The sequence below is a fragment of the Pteronotus mesoamericanus genome, unplaced genomic scaffold (genome assembly GCF_021234165.1).
Source record: "Pteronotus mesoamericanus isolate MK-2021 breed Mesoamerican mustached bat unplaced genomic scaffold, CSHL_Meso_final contig_20, whole genome shotgun sequence".
Lineage (NCBI taxonomy): Eukaryota > Metazoa > Chordata > Mammalia > Chiroptera > Mormoopidae > Pteronotus > Pteronotus mesoamericanus.
Genome location: NW_026555085.1, coordinates 74,296,044 through 74,318,075, shown reverse-complemented (window position 1 = coordinate 74,318,075; position 22,032 = coordinate 74,296,044). Strand labels below are relative to the sequence as shown.

Below are 22,032 nucleotides of genomic sequence, written 5' to 3'. Positions count from 1 at the left end.
CACTTCTACCAAAGGGCCTCTCCATGCACACAGACTAGATTAGGTCTCATTGTGTACATTGACATGCCACTGGGAATATTTTCTGCATAGCAATTATACTAAATGCAATTAACTATCTTTGCGATTATTTGTCTAACATCCATCATCCATTAGCTTGTTGACAGCATGATGACAGGAATGGAGTTTGTCTTGTCTAGCAGGGTCTTTAGCACTTGGCAGGTGCTCTATCTATATTTCTGTGTAAATAAATGATAGGCAGAAAATGCAATATTGGATAAAAGAAGATGGGTAAGAGAAATACTAAACAGGTATGAAAGAGTTTGATAATTAAAAATAAGAAACAGAAAAGATAAATCCTAGATCAGTCACATGCTTAGCTTAGATTGTTGAAGGTACCAGTAATAAGACTTATGACTAAAACTTAAGACAATTTGTGGAGTAAGATTATGACTTAACTTGGGGCCTTGCTGCCTCAACTAACTGGTTCAAAGTTCATATTAAATTCAATTTTGTTTTCTTTGAAGGAATTGGGTGTCATCCTACTCTCATCTCACTATATTTTCGAAAACTGTTATTGTGAATTGTTTCTGTAGATGATTAATACATACTATTTAGGTCGACTGTACTTTGTTTCAGTTTCAGAAGTTTGTCTCCTGTATTTTGTTCTCATATTTTTGGCATTTCTCTAGTATTGAGTTAGTCTCCTTTGGCACCTGACATGGTAAATTTGTAAAATTTTCCATTTAATTAAGTTGAAGTTAAAGAGGTTTGGAAAAGCTGAAGTATATTCTCATCTTTGCCATCAGACCTGGTTTGGGTATAAGTTTGTGTTTGGATATTATATAAAAAATAGAAAAAGTCTTTAATTATCTTAACATTTAAACCTCTATCTAAAACTTCATGCCAGTTAAAGAAAGATTTTCAAAGGCAAAAAATAAGTTTTTGATATCAAAGACTGCCATGTAATCATCTCATCATTTATTCTGTTTACTTAAGAAGTATTGTCTGGTTCTTTCCAGTTACACACAGAGAAAAAGACAAAGTGAAAGAAAAAGAAAAAGAAAAAGAAAAACTTGAAAAGAAAGGTATGGCATTTTACTATTGCTGTTTTTAGACATTGGTCCCTTCTTGTTTGACCTCTCTTTCTTTACCTCTGATTGCAAATGATCATAAATTTATGCTTTTTAATTATATAATTTCCTTAGAATTGAATCAGAAAAGAATAATTTATGGGTTGAAGAAAATAAAATATTTAAGACTTGAACTCTGTTACCAATTTATTATCTAGAAAAGTTGTATCAGTTTTGCTTCTGTAGTTTTGAGGCTGCCTTAGCCAATAATGACAATGTTATTTGAGAAAATATTTACCAATTTGATATGTAAGACAGCATACTTCATATTTAACTTGCATCCTTTGATTACATATTAGACTAAATTTTAAACATTTTTATTTATTTGTTTAGAATACACAGTACAGATTCATTTTTCATTACATAGAGACACATCTTGAAAAGCTTCCTGCCTTGTTCCAACCTTCCAGGTTCCCATTCTCTCCTTCCTACACACGAACACAGTAAACCATTTTTACGAGTTTTATGTGTATCTTTCAGAGCTTCATTATAAATTTATAAGATAATATAGTGTATTCTTATTCCCTATTTTTTTACACAAAAACTAGTATGCCTTCCATTCTGGCTTTTATAATTTATCAATGTTTTCTAGAGAACTTCCAATATCAGTAAATAGATATTATCTTTTTTTTAAAAGCCTGCATTTAAATAGAGATTTTTCACTTTATTTTTTAACTGCTTGTTATCTGAAGATTTAAAGAATTAACTATGAGTCTTAATAATTTATATTTCTTGTGTAACTATTTACACTCATTACCATTTGCTTCTGATGATATGTGTGCATGTCATTGGGGTATATATCTTTGGTCTGTTACTTTTTCACATATTTTTCTGTTAGTTTTGTAGTTAATATAAGGGCTTCTGTTTCTGTGCATAGACATGCATGAGAGTGTGTGTGTGTGTGTGTGTTTATAGTCTTTCATTTTTATATGGCTAGATAGGTTAATATTTTCTTTAGTTTTTTTTCTGCTTTTAAATCTTCATCCAGACATTAAATCAATAACTACTAATATTTTCATTAAGTTTTAAAAATTAGTTTTATATTTCACATTTTACTTTAATTCATCCACAATTCATTTCAATATATGATGTGAAGTAAAATTGCCCTTTACTTTTTTGCTTTTGTTTTAGAGAAGATTATGTATTGTATATGTGGGCTAGATTTCAGATGATTTATGTATCCACAATATATATAACCTGCTGAGTTATATATATTGTTTTGTGAAGCATTCTAGTTAGCTAGAATGTTTTATGATATTTATGAATCAGATCAGTTGAAATATGCCTCAATCTTTATACTCACACTTGAAATTTGAATTACTTTATTAATGTTCAGTTATTAATAATATCCATGTGTTTCAATGCAACCATCTTTCCATCTTTTTTTCCTAGAAACAGGTGCCCATTTCCCATCTGCTATTGAGTATGCCTAATTATTAGAATCAGATTCTGTGTACTCTGACCAAATGAAATACTATTATATTTCTTCTGTTTTTTTCAACCTACCCAATGGCTAAATTATTTTTGTTGAAAGATATTTGTTGCCTTTTAATTATTGATGTTGCAAGAAAGTTTTCTAAATTGAAAATCAGCAACAAAATGCTCCGTTGTAAATGTTTTTTATGTCTTGTATACTAACTAAAGGAGTTTAGTTTTATGATATAAATAATTATATTACAGTCCCGTGACCTTGTGTGAATTGTGCCTGCTGAGCCTTGCATAATGCTCCTTCAGCTATTGCCCAAGTTATTACCCATAACTCCAAATGGTATTGGATATTGCTGCAGTGCAAGACGAGAGGCAGAGAGGCAGAAATCCTGGAGGGAAAGGCAATGCTACCTCGGTAGCTCAGCAGCTGCCAACATCACTTAGTTTTCAAATGGACATGTGCTTTATGCTCTGTATGTGATTTGCATCATCTCTACAAAATTCAGGGAAAACCATTCATAGACGATTATTTTTACTATAGTATATGCACTATCTCATTTGATTTAATTAAATTTATTGAGGTGACATTATATAACGAGATTATATAAGTTTCAAGTATACAGTTCTATAACACATCATCTGTATATTGCATTGTGTGCTTACCACCCAAAGTTTAGTCTCCTTCCATGATCATATATTTATCCCCTTCACTCTCTTGAACCTACAAATGCTCCTTCCCTTCTGGTAGCTGCCCTATTATTGTCTGCATCAATGAGATTTTTATGTAGTTTTTCTTTTTTGGCTTTGTTTCACTTTTTTTTTCTTTATTTTGTACCCCACAAATGAGTGAAATCATATGGTTCTTGTTCTTTTCCATCTGACGTATTATGTATCCAATCATGTAAGATCCATCCATGTTGTCACAAATGAAAGTATTTCATCTTCTCTTATGGCTGAATAGCATTACATAGTATATATATGTACCACATCTTCTTTATGCAATCATCTATCAAAGGATACTTGTGTTTGGCCACCATAAGTAATATTACAATTAACAGGGGTACATATATCTTTATGAAGAAATGTTTTCAAATTTTTTGAAGAGATACCTAAAAGAGGGATTGCTGAGTCATATGGTAGCTTTATTAATTTTTTGAGGAGCCACCATATTGTTTTCCATAGTGGCTGCACCAATTTACATTCCCATCAGCAGTACCTGGGGATTCTTTTTCTCCACATCCTCGACAACACTTGATATTTCTTGTCTTGTTAATAGCCTTTCTGACAGGTGTGAGGTGGTATCTCATTGTGATTTTGATTTGCATTGCCCTTATAGCTAGTGAAGTTGAGTATCTTTTCATCTATCTGTTGGCTACTTATATGTCTTCTTCTGAAAAGAGTCTGTCAGGTCCTCTGCCCATTTTTAAATTAGATTGTTTTCGTTGTTGTGTTCTTTTCATTTACATATTTCTGGTATTAGCCCCTTATCGGAGCTATTTATTGAGAATATAGACTTTATTTTAAAATAACAGTTTTTAAATGCATATTTTAAGCATATTTTTATAGTACAAGTAAAACTGATAGACATTACTCTTCTTATATTGTTGGAGAAGTGGAAAGAATTCGGGCTCAATTTTTAACTCTAATAATTAGGCTCTTTCCTTACTCTACCTATTTAATTAAATCTATAGTATCACTTAATTTTCTATGATTTATTTAATTCCCATTATTTTCTTCAATAAATAGTATGTAAATGCTGAGAAATGTATGGTGATTTGGGAAACTACCAAACCACACAGTTTTATATATTTGACTTACAAGGATAAGCTACCATGCTGTTGTACTTCTCAGGATGGTGTCACTTAAACTCAAAAAACAAAATTTTACCACTCTATGGAAGAGAAATTTAAGTTAATAAAATAAATCTATATTGATTTATTAATTTATTACATAGACAATGAGAGGTATAATACTTCAGGTATCACATTTAATATTCTTCAATTAAGAAGCTGCAGTTAGTAAGTCCTCATGATTACTTTACTTTTTTATTGGTGGTAGTCAACCAAAGCTGCTATCCCTAAATTTAGGAAATATTTGGAAACAGTTTTGGTTGTCAAGGTCTCATTGGAGTGGAGGGCATTTGGTAAGCAAGGACCAGAGAAGCTAAGCATTTTCCAATGCACAAGACAGTCCAATATAGTGAGATCTATTTAGTGGCATCCTTGTTGACAAATACTGTACTTAATCAAAGCTTTAGTCCTGATTTAAATATTTTTTTATTAATTCCAAAGACAGTACTTCTTCCTGATAAAATGATATATTTTTCAACAAATTCCTATAAAATTGTTCTCTCTGTTTGCCTTTCTTGAAAACTTTGTCTGAGATAATAACTTTAAAAAGGAGGAGGAGACTACTGTTCAAAATACTTTCTAAGTCTTAACGCAAGCTCTCTTTAAAATTGGACTCTATTCAGTTAGTATATAGGTAACTATTCCTGAATTAGGCTTGTTAATGTCATACATCTTTGAAATAGTTCATGATTTTGGGAGCTGTAAAACTGAGAGGAAAGTTGGTCTATAAATCTATTGAAAGTATGTACTAATATAGAATTTTCTGTTTAAGCAACTCACAAGGAAAAAATAGAGAAAAAAGAAAAACCAGAAACAAAGACAGTGGCAAAAGGTAAATTTTCACTTTATTATTTCTATAACTAAATTATTTTTTTGTTAAAATTTACATTTTGGATAACAGTGGGATGATTGCAACAATTCAGTGTTTCTTTTACATAAAAACTAATTTGGTCTTACATTTTAAATTTAATATTGAAAGATTAATAAAACTGAATATTTTTTTTAAAAAAGAGCACCTCAAAATATGAGAGAAAAACGAAGAGCTTTCCCATAGGTGGAGGCAGAATTTTGGCCCTCATGACTTTCATTCTTTGGTGTCACCCCAGTAGCTCTATTATATTTCATGGCAAAATGGAGTTTGCAGAAGTACTTAAGATTGATGTAAAATAGAGAGATTTTCCTGTATTATCCAGATAGGCTTAGTGTAATCTCATGAACATTTAAAAACATAAGGAAGGTGCAAAAAAAAAAAAAAAAGATTGAAAGTGTGAGAAGAACTTTCCCTTCATTGCTGGCTTGAAAATTGAGGAGGGCACATGGAAAGTATGAGAAAATTCTGCCAACACATTCTTCCCCAGAGCCTCTGGGGAGAAAGGCAGCCCTGTTGAAAACTTGATGTTAGCCTTGCAGAACCTAAATAGAGAATGCAGTTGAATGACATTGTGCCAAGACTTTTTGAAACATGGAAACCAAGAGATATTAAATAAAAGTTGTTTTAAGAAGGTGTTTTTGAAAATTTGTTACTATAGCAATAGGAAATTAGCACAATATATATGTTTTATAGTTTTTGACTAGTATTATACCTTGAGCTTGATTTGAGGAGATTTGAATTCATCATTTAATTTTTTCAAGAAAAAAAAGTAATACATCTTGATTATATTTTGACTATTTGAGACTCTCAAGTGTCTTAATGATAAACAAACAAACAAAAAATCAATTAGAATATCAGTGTAAAGTATTTTGGAGGATTGCATGTATTGGCTTTTACTATTCTAAATTTGTATACAAATTGTTAGAAAAATATGAAGTCTAACTGATAGTTCAATATCTATTAAATTTTAATTTCCTCTTTATATTTTAAAATATGTTTTGTGTAATCAGTACAGAGATCTCAATCCTGCATTTTTAAAGGACAAATAATTTAGATTAAAACTCAAATCTATTTTTAAAATTCAATGTGTTTATCTATACAGTGTCAAATAATTAGATATTTGAGGTAGATATAGGCAGATATATCTTCATTTTTCAATGAAATAACCAAGTATCATTTTATTCAAGTTTAGATGGATGAATTGCAAATTGACACTTTGTTTCCTAGAGGGTAACATTTAATCTCAAGTTGAAATTTATAACTAAATACATGATATTTTATTCTACTTAGTTCTCTTTTTTTGACAGAGTTGAATGAAAATAAATTTATATATATTTTATACATATGAGAAACTGACCTCCAGGGAGAGAGAACAATGTGGCCTTACCATGTAACTAGTATGTAACAGCACTAAGACAAAATCCAAATGTCCTAAGTGTAAATCAAGCATTCTTCCCTAGGGTCATTAAATAAATGATTCAATTATTTCTTTAATAAATATTTATTTAACACTATATTAGTTATTTATTGCTGTGAGGAAAAAATAGCGCATTTATAGGCTAATGTCAATACACATATATTATTTCACAGTTTCTGTGGCCCAAGAATCTGCTCATGGATTAGGTCAGTCCTCTACTTCCCAGTGCCTCACAGGATTGTAATCAGTGTGTTAGACAAGGCTGCAGTCCCAACTGAAGTCTCAACTGGGGAAGCATCATTTCCAGGTTCATTTACATAACTATTGACAGGATTCAGTTCTTCGAGGCCTGTTGAATGAAGAGGTCAGTTCTTTCTGGCTGTTGACTGGCAACCATTTTGAGTTTCTTGCCACAGGAGTCTCACTAACATGATAGCTGGCTTCAGCAAACCTAGCAAGAAGGAAACTGATAGCAAGAGAAAGGTAACAATCTTATGTAATCTAATCATGGAATTCACATATTATTGGTTAGTAGCAAATTTCATTATGGAATTCACATATTATTGGTTAGTAGCAAATTTCATTATGGAATTCACATATTATTGGTTAGTAGCCAGCCCATTTTCAAGAGTAAAGGATCATATGAACGTATAAATACAAAGTGAGGATCACTAGCGCCCTTTTGAGTCAGCCTGGTCTGCCGCAAATCACAAGTACGTTATTGACATACTTACATTCTTATGGAGTCATAGGTGTAAACAAACTATATATGCATATATATGTGTATATATGCATGTATATATTTCAACAGTTTCCTTAAAAGAAGAGATGGTGGCAGTAGTGATTTTTTTTTTAATTCAGAGAAACTAAGGCACAGAAAAATTAAATGGTAGTTCCTTAATGAAGAATTGGAATTTGTTATTTCCTAATTCCAAAAATATACAGTATGTTATTATGTTTACTAGGTAATATTGTTTCCCCACTTTAACAAAATAGTTTAATTCTGGTATGGTCACTTATGGGTAATGTTAATTCCAAAATTGAATCAAAATGCTGGTATCAGTCTTTTCCATTAGACCATTTTGTTTTTCATTTTGTTTTTCTTGATAAAGTCATAAATTAAATGTCTTTCTAAATAGAAAAGGATGATTTGAATATAACATAGTAATATTTTTTGTATTTTTGTCCCTTAATGACCTTTTAATTGCAAATAAAGTCTTTCTGAGAAAAATCTAGGAGAGTATTCTTGCACAAAATTTAAAAACACTGAACCAGTTTGATAAAACTAAATAAAAGCTGAGTGTTACTTTAGTTTCATTGTATTTTCTGCATTATATCAATCTCATTGTTGAATTCTCACCTATTTTTATTTCTAATGTGAAGCAAAATTATTTGTTTCAAAGGGGAAGAACACTAACAGATGTCTAAAATAGGTAGGGAATATTTTGTAATTTTAAAACCTAAAACCATTCATAAAAATGAGTTTGTATTAGATGTGGTTTTTGTCTTTAAGAAACTTATCTCTGCTTACTTATGAATTACAATAGCATTAACAGTAGATCTGAGTTTCACATATTTTTAATTCCATAGTATAAAAACAAGGTTAAATCAACTGCTACTTAAAAGGAGTGGGTAAATGTCATTTAGGATAATTACAGTAACTATTTTACACCCCCAAAAAATAAACAAAAAAATTGGCAAATTTTCCAACTTTTTTCAAGTTTATTTCTAAATACTTATTGCTTATGCAATCTATTCATTGTTTATTATACACATGATCTCAATGTAGTGAAACATTTACTGTTTTCTCTCCTTGATCAAAATTGCAAATTAAGTAAACCCTTATTATATATTTCCTCTTAAAAAAGCTCTGTGTTAGAATTATGATGCTACAAAAGTGAATAACGTAGTTCTTATCCTCAGTTGCCCTCAGTCTGGTAGGAAAGACAAATATGTAATCAACTATCTGTAATAAAAAATATATATAATAGGGGATAACATGTGTGTTTTAATAAAAGTTGAGGCAAATCAAAGCTCAGGTAAAGAAATTATTAATTCCAGTGGAAGATTCATTTGCATATGAATTGAACACAATGGAATTCACACATGGGGAAAACATGGAAAATAGAGACTGCTTCCTGGCAATGTTTTACATGTGGAAAATACATGAGATATGCAAGAAAAAGAAAGTGGTCTAGTGGAGGAAGAAACTTTTGAAAAGATGCGACAAGCACTACTTGGTGTGGCTCAGTGGACTGAGCGCCAACCTGCAAACTGAAGGGTCACCAGTTCGATTCCCAGTGTAGGGCACATGTCTGGGTTGCAGGCCAGGTCCCCAGCAGAGGGCGTGCAAAATACAAACACACTGATGTTTCTCTCCCTCTCTGTCTTCCTCTCTTCTCCTCTCTAAAATAAATAAATAAAATCTTTAAAGAAAGAAAAGATGATATGGGAAGAGAGATAAGATAGGCTCAGAAGTCACAGGGTTCTACATGCTTTACAGCACTTAGCTTCCCTCAGATAAGATTATCCTGTTGATCTTTAGAGCTCCAGAAACTAGCTCCAAGCCCAGATCATGATGGGCTCTCTGAGAGGGTTTCTTAGGTGAAGATATACTAAGTTTTATGTTTGAAGTTCTATTGGCTATGAGTAGAACTTTATCTTTAGAGAGAAACTAATGAATACTTAGTGTGGGGTTCTGGAATGACATTGACTTAAAGTAGTATGCAGAGAACAAATAGATAGTTTCAGCCACAGAAATGAGTCTATGATAGGAAAGAGCAGAAACTAGCAAAAGAGAATTAGACATGGTTTAACGGCAGAAGGAAAGAATCCTCAATTGAATACAATCACAGAAGCCGCAAAGACATTGGAAGTTTGTGGAGCAGTTGAGTGATTTTCATATGAGATTTTTATGCTCAAATGACTCTGAAAAAGAGTGCATAGCATAATTCCCTTCCTTGAAGATTCTCAATACAATTCAGATTGAGAAATCTATATTAAAGAAGCTGATTTAACTTAGTGATTTAAAATTTATTTGATCATAGGAATATTCCTCTACTCCTAACACAGTATCAACATCTCCCTAAAAAGTTTCTGAGGAGCAGAGTTGTGGGAGATGGTGGTCTAGTTAATAATACAAAGCACCACAGACAGTTCTGGTTTTGCAAGCATCAGGTATTATCAATGTCCTCTTCTCCTTAGTCTTCACTAGACCTCACAATATTATCTTGTCTTAGTTTCAAATTATTGCTTGGTGTACTAAAGTCAAGGTGCATGATTAAATATTTTCATCAAATTCTTCAACATGAGTGACAATAAAGGCTAAATATTACATTGATAAATAACATGAGAGGACATCATTGTAGTAGACTTATTTTGGTGTCTATTGATTATGTGTGATCCCTTAAAATAAATATGTTCACTATGCAGAATCTATTATAAACAATTTTCTACAAATGTGTGCTATATTATTATTGCTTTAAAAATAATTGATTCACATTCTTAGTTTCTTCCCTCCAAATACACATAATATCAAATTAAAATTTGGTTGTATAGAAAACATGTGCATATATATTATAATTCATAGATATTTATACCTATTTTTATTTCTAGTTCATTCTGTTTACTAAGATACATTTAAGTGCTTTAAAAGTCATTAGAGTTATTATTTCTGACAAGATTAGCAGGAGTTAATATGTCAATTCCTGCTCTCTTTTTGTCCTTCAAAGTCATCATTAGAAACCAAATGTCTGAGTCATCATTTAAAGGATTTTATCATTTCATTCCCATTAGCCATCACCAGTGCAAGTAATTTTACATTTGCACTCTTAATAGTTATTGCTTAAAAATACTGTATTAACAGTTCAGTTTCTCGAATGACATTTAAGATATTCGGTCATGGAAAAAAATGATTCTATCCATTTAACAGGTCTCTTTTATTGTATCTTTCTTTGATTTGAGAATTACTTTTCATTGAACATGCCTGTATATACATCCCCTGTATATTTGAAATGCCTCCTTACTGACATACTAAGTTCCTAGCTACTTAAAACAAATGTTTTTATGTACAAATTAGGAAAGAGTCCAACATTTTCTTCTTCCTTTTTTTTCTAGTTCTCTAACATGGTACTTTATAAACTAATAAAAGTCAGATAACAGGATTTGTGTCAAGTATTTATCTCATAGGTACTATTTTTCTATCATTTTTCTTTTTCTTTTAAAATTGTTTTAAACAACCAGAAAAAGATGAAATGTTGTTCTTATAAATAAACAGAAATAATTCAATTTTTCCTAAACCTATGTAGAAGAGAAGAAACCCAAGACTAAGGAAAAGACAGAAGAAAAGACTAAAAAGGAACTGAAAGGTGGGAAACAGGAGAAAGTGAAGCAAACTGCAAAAGTGAAAGAAGTACAGAAAATACCACCTAAACCCAAAGCAAAGGATGAGAAAGATGAGAAAGCTGTGTCCAAGCATGAACAGAAAGGTAAACACTCAGGCGAAGCGGCCGGAGGTTCTAAGAGAATGTTGGGCAAGAAGCAGATACAGTGAAATTAAAATCTGAACAAGACTGAAATCAGACATCAAAAGGGAGAAAAAGACTTGTATAAGTAAATACACCTGAAAAGAAATACAATAAATTGGGAATTAAAATTTATTCATAGAACTCCCAAATGTGTCCACATATTTAAAGATGCACTTTGAAGTATTTTTAAAAGAGGATTTGAGTTAACCTTTGGAGTTATTTAAAGATTGGTAATAAATCTTGAATTCTTGAAATATGGGATTTCTAGTAAGATGTGGGACAAAAGCTGTACGTGTCTATGCTTTGGAGAGAAGTAGTTCAGGAAAAACAGTCATTCTCAAGGAGTGTTTTAAGGGGTATATGTTTATATAGAGAGAGAATAAATATTATAGAAAGTATCCATACATTCCTGGTGCTTCTGCAAGAGCACATAATTTAGAATATACATCAAATTATTAAATTCAGTTAATTTAATAGGCAGGAAGGTGTAGAAAGAACCCTCAAGTTTCTTTGCCAGATTCTATGACTACATACATGTATGACTTTAGAACTCTTTTTATCTGGCATATTGTGTTGGTCTTCAGCAAGAGTGATGTCAGACTTACATCCCAACTGACAGAAATAGAGCATTTACATGGAGGTGAAATATAAACCCAAAAATGTTCTTTGGAACGGTGCTATGTAAACATAAAAGGGTAGAGTTGTAAGAGAGCAGCTGAGGGCCTTACTGTCTCACATTTGTGTTCCTCATTGACTCTTTCCTTCCCTAAATCCATTCCTGGCTCCAGCTTCTACACAATCCCGAGGCTCCCCAAACAGAATGTGGAATCTATTCTCTAGGGACTATTTCTACACAGGTTTATTAGGGGTAGTGCAAAGTAACATTTTTCTTTACTCTGGAACTTTTGAATAATTTTATTTGAGGACTAAAATTAAGAAACGGTTTCTAGGATATTTTCGTTAACGTATTTTACAACTTACTGAGTAAGCTATTTGAACAGTGACAGTGAAAATAATTTTTCAAATTATAAGCTGTAAGATATAAATTGGCAATCCACACATTTTTTCCTAGATTCCAAATAAAAATGAGATATATGGTATTTGTTTTTGCAACCCATTCTTGCATTTATTTTTGGATGACTTTACCCTTGAATTAATAAGCAATATTTGTAAACATTTATTTATAAATTGAATAAAAAGAAAAGCATTTTAAAAGAGAATAGAAAGAAGGGAAAAAGAAAGTTAAAACCTAAAAAATAATTTTTTTAGGTATTCACACAATTTTTAATTTAGGTAATTTTTATTTATTTCCATGTAATTTTTAAAGATGTAAATGGAGTTCAAACTTTGGATCCCCAAGCCCTTCTTCAATTTTAATGATAATATTTTTTAAAATATTAATTATTGCCTCTCTTAAAACTATATGTTACTTATGAAATAATTTGAGTAGAAAAAATACATAGTAAATAAAGAGAAAATATTTTGAATGGATGATTTTACTGTGATAAAAATAGAAAAATTAATCTTCTGGTTCATTAATATGCTAATTAAAATGATTATCAATTCTTAAATTAGTTGGCACTTTAGATTGTCTTTTAAAAATGAAAATAATCACATGAAACCAAATGAAAAATACAAAGTATTGAGTTAAGAACTAACTAGAAATGTGAATACATTTTTTGATGTGCATTTTTAGCAATATATTTGGGATTTGGGGAGACATATATTACCAATGGAGACACATCACTAGAACATTTTCAAATAATACTTATTTTCCTGGTCATATATATTTTATTTTATTTCTATCAGTAATAAAGATTATTAAAAATAACATTATACATTACCATTTTTGCTTTTAATCTACTGTTTTTATTTCCACATGAAGAGCTACTTATCTATTAAAAGAAGATTCAAATTTTACTTAAAGTTAGAAACAAAAGCACAAATGTGATTTTTATCAGCTAAGCAAATGCATTTGCTAAATTAAAGCTTCTCATTGAGAACTGCTACCATCAACTAAATAAATGTGTCATTAGGTAAGTAATCAAAAATTTAACATCTAATACCTGCTCAGACACATTAAGCAAAGATGTAAGAGCATTTATTTGTAAAATCTAATCACATTATGATTTTAACTAAACAGATTGAGGCAGTGTTTTTTAAATAAACTGTTTATGAGGTGGCTTTGATTTTGAAACTATTGTACTGATGATTCAATAAAATTGTTGAGTTGGTTCTCTTTTGGGCAAAGGAATACTTATTTCCTTAGCTTAAATTAAGCCTAATGATTTTGAGGTATTCTTTTCATATAGATTTATAAGTAGATTTTTTGAATAAATAGGTCCTATAAGTCTTTTACTTACTGGAAAGAGATTTTTACATGGAGAACACACACTTACTGGCAATTATAGGTTTGCAGTTATAATACAAATAAGTAATAAGTAATTAATAATAATACAAGACTAAACTCTGTGTTTCATATACTCACAATTGTAAAACTACTTTTGCCTTCCCCTGTATAGTGTAAATGCAAATATATTCACGTGTGGTTATCCTTAGTATTATATCTATAAACAATATATTTCTATTTAAAGCATTGGGAATAAGATTTTTAAGTATGTGCATGCCTATCATAAACGTATACACACAATTATATATCATGTCATCTAGGTTTTATAAAACAATATTAATCTGTTTAAAGTAGAGTAAGAGGGGTTGACATGATCAAGCATTGTTCCCTAGTTTTCTCATGGTCTGTGGCAAATCAGTGGGGAAGGCAATATGAACCTCCCCACTGCTACGCTCAATCTTTTCCTTCCTTCTTCTTTTCCTTTCTTCTTCCCTCCCTCCCTTCCCTTTCTTTCCCTTGTTCCTCCCTCCCTCCCTTTTTCCTTCCTTCCCTGCCTCCCTCCCTCCCTTTCTTCCTCATTTTGTAACAACTATCTAAATATTTGTGTCAGGAAGAGAAATATAGCTAATGTGAATCCTTTTAGAGCACTGACCACATGTGCCCAGTCCTCATTAGTTTTTAAAAATTTCCTTCCTGCTGGCATTCTGCACCCAGAATGCATTTTTTCTCAGCTGCCACTCCACAGGGAACACTACTGACAAGGCAGCAGCTGAATGACATTCATCATTGTTCCCTGAGAATCAAGAAGGGGAGAAATGGACAGTGTGCGTTATCCTTAGAAGGATATTCATTTGAGAAAAAAAATAGTAAGAAATGGTGATCAAATATGAAATTACCTTATGTGAATTATTATTGCCTAACTTTGAAGGTAGAATAATAGAACAGCTCATATTTTCTGAAAGCAAAATATTCTATTTCAATATTGGAGTTATGTTTAAAAATATTTTTATGAATCTTTCAAAGTTGGAAAAGATTGATTTTACTCTATGCCAAGACAAGTGAAGCAGATACACTGAGGACTACCCAAAATATAATTGCCTATAATTTTTATATATTGTTAAGTTCAATCCAAAGGACAGGTGGAAGTAAGCATCCTAATTTAAAATATTGAAAATATCTAATTTAAAATATTTTTAAAAATGTGTTTCTCATCTTCCTATTGATATGCTGGCAGCATTAGAATTCAGAATCATAACATCATTTAAATATAACAGAAATCACCTATTGTCGTAACTCAATATTCTAGATTAAAAAAATAAACATTAGAATTCATGAGGGATTTCCTTTTTAAAATTGGAAGCTCATAGGACTATTGGTGTATTAGTTAAATGAATGGCATTTGGATCCATAAAATTTTTGTTAGAATTAATATAAACACTTTACTTTGGTAGTAATTTAATATATAAGCTATTTTCATTACACTGCCAACATTCGGCAAAACAAAAAACATAAAGATTTTATCTATTTCAATATAGTATTCCACATGTTATAAACATTCTTTCACAACTTGGGACAGAGAACACTATTTCATTTATGAGGGTTGTGCAAACCCTTCACATTCTAAATAGTCCCTGCATCCTAAGCTTCTCCCACGCACATTCTCCACTGCGGCTGCCAAAGTCCATAGTACCACTAGGAATCACTGCGGGAAAAAAATCATAAAACTTAAGGGATTTTATACCAGTGATTCTGGAAGTGTGGTCTAATTAGACTCTTCCAAGAAGTTTGTTAGAAATGTATATTCCTTGGGTCTACACCCATGGCTTTATAAAGTTTTTTGAGTGATGGAGCCAGGAAATTTACATTTGAACACATTCTCCATCTTTATTTATTTATATATATACATATATATATATATATGTATATGACCTTTTTTATTGTGTTTTTTCTTTATCATTTTCCCCCTTATGTCCCTTCCCTGCGACATTGTCCACGTCCATGAGTCCTTTTTCCTTTTTGCTCGATCCCTCCCCGCTCCAAGTACCCCCCACCCAGAGCTGTCGGCCTGCTTCTGAACTGCGGGAAGAACAAACCTAAAAATAATCCAGTCACTTACACCGCTGAAACAAATGGAAAAGTGACCATTTCTGGACACCCACACTTGTTCAACCTCAAATTTACTATTTAAGGGAAATAAACTTTTTCTTTAGCTTTAACTCGGAGCCAAATTGCCCGTTGTAGAATTTTGCTGAGGAAAAGAGTTATGTCCAGAAAAGATAAATACTCCTTACCTTAATCATATTTCCCTTCTGCACCTTAGGGTTTCCAGGTCCTGAGGTCAGGAACCTCTGCTATTATTCTCAGTAAGTCCAGGAGCAAAGAGATCCCTGGACTGAAATCACAACCAGTCTCCCTCCCATTTCACATCTCACACGTGGGAAAATGTACTCCAATCCAACAGTCAAAATACAAATATTTGAAACCTAATGAGTTTTGGCCTACTCATATTTAGGTATTAACAAAAAGAATTATATTTTACATCCACTTCAATAACTGCATTTAGTTTTTTCAAAGATTTAGCAGAGGTTCATAATAAAATAAAATACTCAAAAAATACTGTTAGTACTCTAAAAAGTGAGATTTATAAAAATTCATGTATGGGTATTTATATAGTAACAAGGTTTATTATTTCATGTGCTATACATAACTTGGAGCTCTTAAGGGTGTATCATGTTGTATATATTCAATAAACTCTCTTGGTCCTAAAGCTGCCTTTGGATTTGTTGAATAAATAAAATGCCTGTTTGGAAACATTAAATGCAAATCATCTTAAACAAGATTCACTTCATAATATGTAAACTTTAAAGAAGATATGGTAAAATATAGAATGATTCATTGACTGAGATTTGGGTTGGAATGACCTCATTAAAATATAAAGTTATGTGAGAATTTACAGTTCAGTACAATGTATTTAATTTAGAGGAAAAAGAAAACAAACTCACTTCTAAAATAATTTTAACCAAGTCTGTTCCAAATTCTCAAATCCTATGCCTTTCTCTTTCTTACTACTTCCATAGGCCATGGACTATTCAAGGTCATAGATGCTCTTGTAATAAAGATTATTAAATTAATTAGCTTAACAGTGATATTTTTTGGTACTGTAACCAATAGCATCTGTACCAAATAATATCATTACTAAATGAAGAGCATTTGCATGCTGGGGACCTGTAACAGATTGCAAAATGGTTAGTCCTCCTGCTTGCCTTTTCTAGAAAACATTTTGCTGCTCCATTTAGACAGTTAACAGAAGGGCTGGGAGTGAATATTTGATAAAACATTCCAAGTTGGAAACAATTTCCTCTTGTAAAACTTCTGCTTCATTTTTGAGGGTACGGACAATGATGAGAAAAATTGCTTTAATATGATTGCTTTTATAATATATTTGGTGAAAAAGGTTTTGATTTTTAAAAAACAACCACTATAATATTACCCTAAACTAGTCTGCTTCAATTTTTAAGATTATTCTTTTTGTATAAAATAAATGGAACCTTATGTTTATTATGTTTCTTTATCCCCCAGCATGTTCATAGGAGTGCAAATTATTCCTACACAGAATTGTAGCAACCAAAATAGAATTGTGCTATTTTGTTTGTTTTGTTAAGTCAGTTTTCCCTGGGAAAAAAGAAAGGTGTTAATGACATTTTTTCATTGTTCTTTTTCTTTCTACTCTTGTCAGATCAGTATGCATTCTGTCGATATATGATTGACATGTTTGTCCATGGGGATTTAAAACCAGGTATTCCAAACAATTCTTGTACCTGTCTGTTTCAATAGTCTTTGTTTCTAAGATTGTCAGCTTTTTTATGTACTAAACTGTATTTTCTTTTTTAAAAATACTGCATAATGCATGTTTAGACCTAGAATAAAATCAATAAAATGAAGTAATAACTCATATTAGGGCTTTTAAGTTTACTTCCTAGTACTGCATGGCCTATTACCAATGAAGTGAGCTGAAAGCTAAAAAAGTGCTAACATCTTCATGCACAAAAATGCTAATATCTTTAATAATATCTTGGAGTGAATCGTCTTGTTTTATTCCTGGTAAACTTAGAAGAAAAGACCTAAGACAATGAAACTATCCATATTTATTTAATAGTGAACAAAATTCATATTAAAATTCACCACGTTTAAATACTTGATCTTTTTTTTTCAAAACTGATTTTCTCACATATGTATAAACTTGGGTTAGTCGCTTCAGAGACTACTGCTGATGAAAATAGTCATCCTTGGAGTTAATGGTCAATGCAGTGAAGAAGTATATTTTTACTTAAAGAAAGTTGTTTATCATCTCTTCTATCTTTGTTACTCAGAGTATAACAAAGAATTCTTTATTAACATCTTATTTAAGAATGAGTAATTTATTGCTTGTGCTATGTCTTTAAAAAATTCTCTTGAATTTATTGGAGTGACTGGTTAATAAAATTATATAATTTTCAGGTGTACAATTCTATAACACATTTTCTGTATATTGTATTATGTGTTAACCACCCCAGGTCAAAGTAGACTTGGCTTGTGCTATGCTTGTTGCAAATTTAAAATTTGATGATACCATGGAAATATTTCTAAGAAGTTGATATTGTTAAGGAAAGAGCTAATTGACATTAGCATAATTGAAGGAGATTGTTTAAAGAAAATTTTGTTTCTCAAGTATTTTTATGGAAAACTTCATAAAATGTATTGTTATAATTTATGCATATATTGACAAATAGGCACATCATATCTAGAACAAATATATAACACATCTAGGCCCTAGAAGATTATAAGATCATGAGGACTTTGACTCTCAGGAAAAATTATTTAGTTCCAGTAACTTATTCAAGTTTATTTCTTCTTTCTGCTCCTCTTCTTCATTTTCTTATTCTTATTCTTTTTTTTCACTTCCCTAATGAGTTAGAAACTGAAATGAGAAGCAAAACACTGAAAAATGTGATAACCCACTCAGTAAAAATGATTACTGTTAACATACATGCATAGTATTATAATAAAATTAGATGGAAACATTGGAAGGTAGTTTAGTGTAATGAAAATAGAGGACTTTGGACACAAATACGGACATAATTCTTGACACCTTCCTTTTTTAACATTGAACCTTGAGCAAATCATTGAACTCTACCTGACTTCCAGGGTTCATCATTTTAAATTGGGATCATAGTAACGACCTTGCAGAATTGTTGACAAAGCATCTAACAGATGCACAACAAAATACTACTGTAACTATATTTTTTTATTCATTCATTTCAACACTGTCTGTCCAAGTGAGTATCTCACATACAGGAAAACTCAACCTTGACAAATGCCAGTCAATATACACTATTAATTCGATTTTAGATAATACCTTTGCTGCCCAATTTGTTCAGCTGTGATAGTTTAAGAAAGCTATGTTCTACACATATTTTGCTTTTATAAGATCAATAAACTGTTTACTTACATACAAGATGAATCTGTATTGTTAATCATGAATATTTAAATTCCATTATCTGAGGAAAAAGCGTGTTCTTGTGCTATCTCAGTTTTTTATAGTAGGTATTAATTGATCATAAAGTACAATATCTAAGAAAATCACAGGACACAAAGACCATACATGGTCAAAGTCAGTAAGAAATGCTAGCAGCTTAATAGTCATAATGTTAATCATTTCTTTATGAAAATTTAACAACACATTATGGTCACAAAGAACAGTAAAACCATCTCTGTGAAAGTTAAGGGGAATTTTTCTATAAACAATTCAGGGAGAGCCCTTCTGAAGTCATATGTGAACATTATCCAAACAGCCATGAATTCAGATCTACAGCACTATGTTAATACCCTAACTCCCGAAAATAACTATAAAGTGTCATAGGATTGGATTTCCTAATACCATTCATTGACTTTACAATTGCCTTCTTAATTTATTTCACCTACCTTCATTTATGCTTTTTAAGGTTTGTTGCTATAATATATGATAAGTTAAAGAATATGTAGATTAGGAATTTTTTTGTGTGGGCTGGGAATGTGGAAAGGAAGAACCTGGATAAGGGAAACCTGTATTACCAGTATGGTAAGCCTCTTGTTTCATGTAACAGATAATGTAAAGCTTCATTAATGTAGAGAAGGAAAATTAATAACATTATCTTTGTTGGTGAGATAATACATGAGATAGAGTGAGAAAGCATAAAATTTTGAAAAATGAGAAATGAGAAACAAGATCTAATCTGGGCACATTAATTGGAGAAAGCACAAGCGATAAGACCCTGACTCTGACTGACAATTAGAGAATAACACAATTCCTGCCAAGTTTATTGCTATGCACATATCCAGTATTTATAAAACATTTGTGCTTCCATCTGTTTCTGTTTGAGATTCATGGAACACCTGTTATTGTTTAGCTGAAGTTTATGACTAATTATTGGTAATGAGTTTTTAAAACTATAATTTGACTTTTCCCTCGGGGATATAGTATTACCTTTGCATAATATTGTTGCCACCCTCAAAAGTAATCCAAATTACAGTTCAAATTTGAAAACCCTTATTAATGAAATATGCTGATACCATGACATAAGCCCCCTGTCCCACCGTTTTATCTCATTAAATTGAATACTTCTAAGATAATCTTTACTTTTTTTTAAAGCTAAGATTTTGTCTGTATACCTGCAGGTGAACCAAATTGCTCTTTTTGATTCTCAGTAGTAACAATCTGCACCTCCGTTACAGGGATTATTTTACTAAACCAGCAAAAGTATAAGGATTTGATTTTTTTGTTGTATCTAAAATTCTACTGTACTGACTCACTCTATATTAAGTTGAAAAAATAAGAGAAAACTACTTAAATCTAGAAATGAGTGTATGCTATTAAGGCTGGTTTTATGGCAATTGGGATAGATATATATCTAAAATGTATACATTTTAGGGGTTTTATGGACACTGAAGAGCTCCTCTCTCCAGAAGTACTTTCTCTGCTAACTTTTAATAACTTAACCTTTCCATTAGATTTCTCGATTGTTCAGGGGTGTCTAACCTGTGGCCTGTGGGCTGCATGCTGCTCAGGATAGCTACGAATGCAGCCCAACACAAAATTGTAAATTTACTTAAAACATTATGAGATCTTCTGTGATTGTGTGTCACAATGTATTTAATGTGTGGACCAAGACAACTCTTCTTCCAGTATGACCAAGAGAAGCCAAAAGGTTGGACACCCCTGGTCGATGGTTAATGTTATAGCATGAGTTTGTTTCAAATAGCCCCCAACCTGACTTGAGGAGGAGAGGGGGAAGAAGAACTAGGGAGAACAAGAGACACAGAGAGAAAGAGAGAGAGAATCTTGTCCTCTTTTGATTGTGTCTTGAAGCTGGTAACTCCCACTTTTACTTGAGGCCTAATATAGTCTAGTCGTCACTATCTTATGAGAGAACTGTTAAAACTGGTCAAGGTAGACATTTGTTGCAATACTGAGACTCAATTTACAGTGTTTTGTATGTGTGTGTGTTCTAAATTTCTTTTGGTTTTTAGAAATGATAATACAGATAGTCTAGATATATTCTTTTAGATTTACCTTTGTCAACTCTCCATTTTTTTTAATACTTGCATCTATGCATTTTTTCTTAAGTGACAGCTACACTAACAGGTGTTTTTTTGTTGTTGTTGTTGTTTGTTTTTTTTTTAGGGTAGGGTCTTTAAAAAGAAAATCATGATCTTGCTAGGCATTTTCATATTTCCTTTTCATCAGTTTCTACCTGGGCCAAATGAATTGCATGCATTGCTCAGAAGATTCAACCAAATAAACACATATCTCAAACTGAAAATCACATGGCTCACAGGTTTCTTTATACTTACTATATATAAATAAATTAATTTAAATTTCTAGTACAAGGCCCAAGGCTAATGCTTTGGCTTAGTAATTGTAACACTTTTCTTTTTCAGCTTTTTATCTCTGTAGCCATTATAATTAAAGTTCAATAAAAGTTAAAGTTTATTCCTTAGAAGTTATCCAACCATTGAAATTCCAGCTACTATCTCACTTTACTTAAGCCAAGATTAATGTCAAGGCAATTTATTCCACTTTGTGTGTGTGTGTGTGTGTGTGTGTGTGTGTGTGTGTGTGTGTGTGTGTGTTTTAATTAAAGCTGTTCATCTATCAAAATTTTATCTATCATAAGGTATTTTTTTGCAGCCTGTGTTCCAAATCTATGGACTTTAAATCCATAGCTAGAAAGAGCCTCAAGGAATTAGTACCCTTGTTTTACTGAGATCCTTTTTTAAACTTCAGTGGTGTTTAACTGCAGTTTTTGGTTAGATCCTGCTGAGAGGAGGTCAATTGTAATTCTATTATATTTATTCTTATTTAATGGTTTAATCTAATGTATTTCAGAGGTCAACCATGTGTATTGGAGAAAACTAAGTAGGATTCAGCCTTACTTTCCACTC

The 22,032-nt window shown here is 31.5% G+C and overlaps 1 protein-coding gene across 14 annotated transcripts in view; it reads left to right on the top strand.

Moving 5' to 3' along the window:
* TRDN (triadin) overlaps positions 1-22,032 on the top strand; it is a 323,740-nt gene that overhangs the window by 86,776 nt on the left and 214,932 nt on the right. For all 14 annotated transcript variants that reach the window (XM_054569903.1, XM_054569904.1, XM_054569900.1 and 11 more), the window contains exons 6-9: positions 1,020-1,085; positions 5,181-5,240; positions 11,004-11,183; positions 17,309-17,368. In XM_054569903.1, coding sequence (XP_054425878.1) covers positions 1,020-1,085; positions 5,181-5,240; positions 11,004-11,183; positions 17,309-17,368 — 366 coding nt within the window. The remainder of the gene's footprint in view (positions 1-1,019; positions 1,086-5,180; positions 5,241-11,003; positions 11,184-17,308; positions 17,369-22,032) is intronic.